At 41.9% G+C, this 5,000-nt stretch overlaps 1 protein-coding gene across 1 annotated transcript in view; it reads left to right on the forward strand.

Annotated features, from left to right (window-relative positions):
• Nucleotides 1-5,000, forward strand: part of LOC125026942 (nephrin-like) — a 31,297-nt gene that overhangs the window by 869 nt on the left and 25,428 nt on the right. The window contains exons 2-4 of the mRNA XM_047615547.1: nt 2,991-3,209; nt 3,838-3,910; nt 4,144-4,434. Of these exons, the coding sequence (XP_047471503.1) occupies nt 2,991-3,209; nt 3,838-3,910; nt 4,144-4,434 (583 nt within the window). The remainder of the gene's footprint in view (nt 1-2,990; nt 3,210-3,837; nt 3,911-4,143; nt 4,435-5,000) is intronic.

Genomic DNA, 5,000 nt, shown 5'->3' on the forward strand with positions numbered 1-5,000 from the left:
ATCATGCCTCAGCTTTATTACTGTCTGCCTCTTCCTGGATCGGTAACTGTGGTTGTGATGGCTATGTTGCACCTTCATTACTGATATTGACAGGTATAACATCACCCTCTGCGAGATACTGCTTTTATGCGTCTATATATTTTTCCTCTTGCTTCTGTTCCAGAGGATAAGTATCTTGAAATAACTTTGTCGATGCAAGGATATCACACACGGGGGAAAAAGAGGTCTGCAAAACAATTCTAGATCTATGTTATTTGCATTCTATTATTTATACTATATCTGTCTAACCATTCGCGTCGTTATTATGTGTGTGTGTGTGTGCGCGCGGTGCGTGTGCGTGTGAGTGTGCGTGTGTGTGTTTGTGTGTGTGTGTGAGTGAATGTGTGTGTGTGTGTGTGTGTGTGTGTGTGTGTGTGTGTGTGTGTGTGTGTGTGTGTGTGTGTGCGTGTGTGTGTGTGTGTGTGCGTGTGTGTGTTAGAGAGTGTATGCGTGTGTGTGCGTGTGGGTGTGGGTATGAGTGAGTGGGTAGGTTTGTGTGTGCGTACGTATCTGTGTTTGTGTGTACATACGTGCATGCGTGCGCGTGTGTGAGTATACCCTTTTTAGCCGCAGAGTGTCCTCGCTTCCACTCTCGTATTAAACAACCCCATGAAGTTCTATCACCGTGAGATGACTCATTTATACTTCCCTTAAGAAAGAAAATCACGGACATTACACGCGAGTCATGAACACTCAAGGAATGGACGTAGTACTCGGCTTCGTCGCACTAACGTAACATTCCTCGGGGTCTCTCTGTCGACCCAGTGGCAATGTCAGTTTTCGCTCGTAAGAAAGGGATAATTTAAGCTCACTAAGGCCAAGATCGTCAGTAATAAGAAATCTCGGACTCTGAAGAACCGGGGTAGGGAGGAGGAAGGGAAGAAGAAGAAGAGGGAAGGAGGGGAAGGAGAGGGGGAGAAAAAAGGAGGAGGGTGGAAATATGGTATTGGAAGGGGAAGGAAGGAGAGGAAACAGAGTAAAAGGAAAGGAAGGGCATAGGAGCAAATAATCGCAAAGGGACGAAGAAAGTGGGAAAAGGGGGTAGAAGGACACGAACGATACAGAAAGAAAGAGAGATAAAACTAAACAGCGGAAGAGGAAGAAAAGTGCAGAAGGAGAAAATATAATAGGGGGAAGGAAGAAGAAAAAGAATCAGGAATGTAGGAATAAAAAAAAAAAAAAAGAGAGGAAGAAAGTGGAAAAGAGGAAAATAGAAGAGGAGGAATGAAAGAGAAGAACAAATAAAATATGAAAAAGGGGATAAAACAGGAGGAAAGGGGGGGGGGGGTAAAGGGGACAATATCAAACAAAAGAACGAGCAAGTGAAGGAGGAAGGGAGGTGGGTGAAGGGGGGGGGGGGGAGGGGCAGAAAAAGGGGGCGAATCAGTGAAGAGGGCTTAAGAAAATTAATGTTGGAAGATCCTCAGATTGGAACGCGGATCATGGGGAATGGGGGGGGGGGGGGGGGGGAGACGGATCCTGGGAACTTTTGAGGCATAAAGAGGGCTTCGGGGGTAGAGGGGGTGGGGTTTGGGGTGGAGGGCTGGGGTTAGGGATGGGGCGATCTAAAGAGGAGGATGAAGAGGAGGAGAAGGAAAATGAGCGAAATACAGGTCGGGGAAGATGGAGAAATGATTGCCTTGGTAAACATAAGGGTTATGAGATACGATGGAGAGAGCGAAGATAGATAGAAAGAGATTAAAAATATTAATGAGTGAGAGACAGATACATACATACATACATACTTACATACATACATACATACATAAATATAGAGAGAAAGAGAGAGAGAGAGAGAGAGAGAGAGAGAGAGAGAGAGAGAGAGAGAGAGTGAGAGAGAGATAGAGAGAACGAGAGAGAGAGAGAGAGAGAAGAGAGAGAGAGAGAGAGAGAGAGAGAGAGAGAGAGAGAGAGAGAGAGAGAGAGAGAGAGAGAGAGAGAAGATAAAAAGACAGAGAAGATAAGCAGAGAGACAGACAGGGACAGAGAAAAAGATAGAATCGTACAGAATACGAGAGAGCTAGAGAAAGAAAGATTAGGAGAGGCAGGCAGACAAAGAAACTTAATTGAGAGAGACACTGCAGGAGTAAAATCAAGCGAAAAGAGTTATATGATATGATCTTACGACCGCGAAAAGAAATAAACTTTGAAGGCTGGTGAAGCTAGCGATGACCTGCTGTTCGTGATAGGACGTTTACGAGTTACTTAGACGTTGTAAAAGAGCAGTAACTCAATGGTATAAAGATCAAAGTATTTGGAATGGAATGATGTACGAGTCGAAGACGGGTTAATGATCAGCTGTTGCTAAAATGCAATTGCTAATTAGTCTAATCGTTTTTATTCCCTACACCGTATTGTGTCTGATTTTAAAATTGTCATAGTTAAACTTATCACATTTTGTTATCTGATCTCGTGTTCTTAATCACTTATTCTTGCAGCTGTAATGAGTTAGACTTACCCTGAAAGTCATTGTGTTGTCTTAGATACTCTGCATTACACAGGTATAAACGCATATATACTGATAACATTAAAATGAATTCTGATTTTCACATTAATGATATTTGTCTAACGATTTTCTGCTCGAACCCTCCTCAGAGAAGACGGATAGAGCTGTTAGCTTGTGCGTCTGTTAATCATAATTCGATATCTTAAATGACACCATTCCCTAGTCGAAATGAGTTTGAGAATACTTTCGAAACCTCTTGTTGGTTTAGTTAATGACATTTGTTTTTTGTTTGTTACCTAGACCAAAATATGGATTATACATTACAAAATAAGTATGTTCGATAATGAAGTCCAAATGATTATGTTTATTGCCCTATCGAAGTATTAACCCATTACACAGCTTTCAAATCACAGTTACATTTTGATAAACTCTGCTTTCCAATCTCGATATTGCCTGTAGTTCTAATGTCAACGAGAAAGCGCAATCGACTGCAATTCATTCGTAGGTGCGAAACAAGAATAAAAATTGTAGCAAAAATGTAGAACAAATGAAATTGACAAGGAAAAAGGAAGGGGTACCAGATAGCAACGTCAATGCCATCACAAGCGCCCGGAATAAGGTCACAACTGCCAAAAATCAATGTCAGTTTCCTGTCAGCCACACTTTTCACAGCGAGCCTTTTATGCCATTCAATCTGTCAGAGAATTTATGCAGATCTCTGCACGTAAGTCTACATGTGCATATATATATATATATATATATATATATATATATATATATATATATATATATATAATATATATATATATATATATATATATATATATATATATATATATATATATATATATATATATATATATATATATATACATATATATGTAAACAAGTAGGTTGGTAAGCAAGTGAGTATATAGATAGAGAACCTGTCTGAGCCTTTTTACTCAAAGCATCTGGCCAAGATATTTATAAGCGAGTGAAAGCGCGCCATGACAGACGTGGGATTATTCTGAACCTGGTAACAGTACAATTAATTTATTTCGTGTATTTTCGAGTACGCAGAGTCGTATAAATGTATATATAGGCTTCGTGGTGTTTCATGGTTTCTTGAAGTACCTGAGGTGAACGAAATACCGAGATGTTTTCGTTCCAAGGACCTCACTCTGCTTTATACTTATGTTGGTAATCTTTCGTATCAGTCCTACTTTTCGGTTGATTGCCGTGAATTCTCCTTGACGCTTATGTAATTCTGCATTTTTCAAAAATTATCGAGGAATCGTAACCATTCTTGGGTGTTTTAAAGGTACAAGAGATCTCCAGTTGAGGATTTTTTCTTCTTTGAATTCCCGAAGTGTCATGAGCCACAGGCATATAGGAAATTAGTTTTAGGCCGTCAGGAAGAGGGAGGACTTCCCATTCCCAATTGTGAAGTTATGGATGTAAATTATGTGTATATAAGTGTATATATTTGTGTGTGGTGTGGGAAAGAGAGGGAGAGAGAGAGAGAGAGAGAGAGAGAGAGAGATAAAGAGAGAGAGAGAGAGAGAGAGAGAGAGAGAGAGAGAGAGAGAGAGAGAGAGAGAGAGAGAGAGAGAGAGAGAGAGAGAGAGAGAGAGAGATGCATACATACACCTATATACATCTGTGTCTCCCTATAGACCCTCCCAGTGCGCCCGTCATCACCGGGTACCGCAAGGAAGAGATCCTCCGCGCCGGCGACCGCCGCACCCTTAGCTGCCGTTCGAGAGGCGGCAACCCACAGCCTTCGGTATCGTGGTATCGCAGCGGAGAGCTGGTGGACGATACCGCCGCCCGGGACGCCACGGGGACAGTGAACACTCTCGACCTGGTCGTGACGTCAGAGGAGGACGGCGCCGCCTACGAGTGCCGCGTCTCCAACGAAGTGATGGAAGCCCCGCTCACGGCCAACGTCACGCTCACCGTCTACTGTGAGTCGTTCTCTTCTGTTTTGATACCATTTGCATACGTGAGAACATGTATATGTGTGTTTGTGTGTGTGTGTGTGTGTGTGTGTGCCTGCATGCGTGCGTGTGTACTTACTTGTAGGCATGCATGCATTTAGATATGAACATAATTAATTCTACATAAAAATATATATATTTATGAACACAAACATCACACATTTTCCGCTAGTCTCTCTCTTTGTTCTTCAGAGTGCCAGGACAAAGACACTGCCCCTCCTTTCAGCAGTACAATCCCCTCCTCTTCTTTCAATAACACACAACATATAAATGCACATCCCTCCCTTCTCCCTCAATAATATACACATGAATGCTTGAGAACACTGAGACACACATATACAAATTCACACACAAATAGACACACATACAGGCAGACATCCATTAACCCACGTTTTCCGTTCCTTGTTCGATAAGACACACACTAGCACACTTAGCAATACTCACAAAAGATAAAAATAAATCGACACAAACGCACACACACACACAACAGCAATGACAATATTCGCACGCGCATATGAATAGAATGTGAATAC

Source organism: Penaeus chinensis, chromosome 7 (assembly GCF_019202785.1).
Source record: "Penaeus chinensis breed Huanghai No. 1 chromosome 7, ASM1920278v2, whole genome shotgun sequence".
In the NCBI taxonomy this organism is placed as follows: Eukaryota; Metazoa; Arthropoda; class Malacostraca; order Decapoda; family Penaeidae; genus Penaeus; species Penaeus chinensis.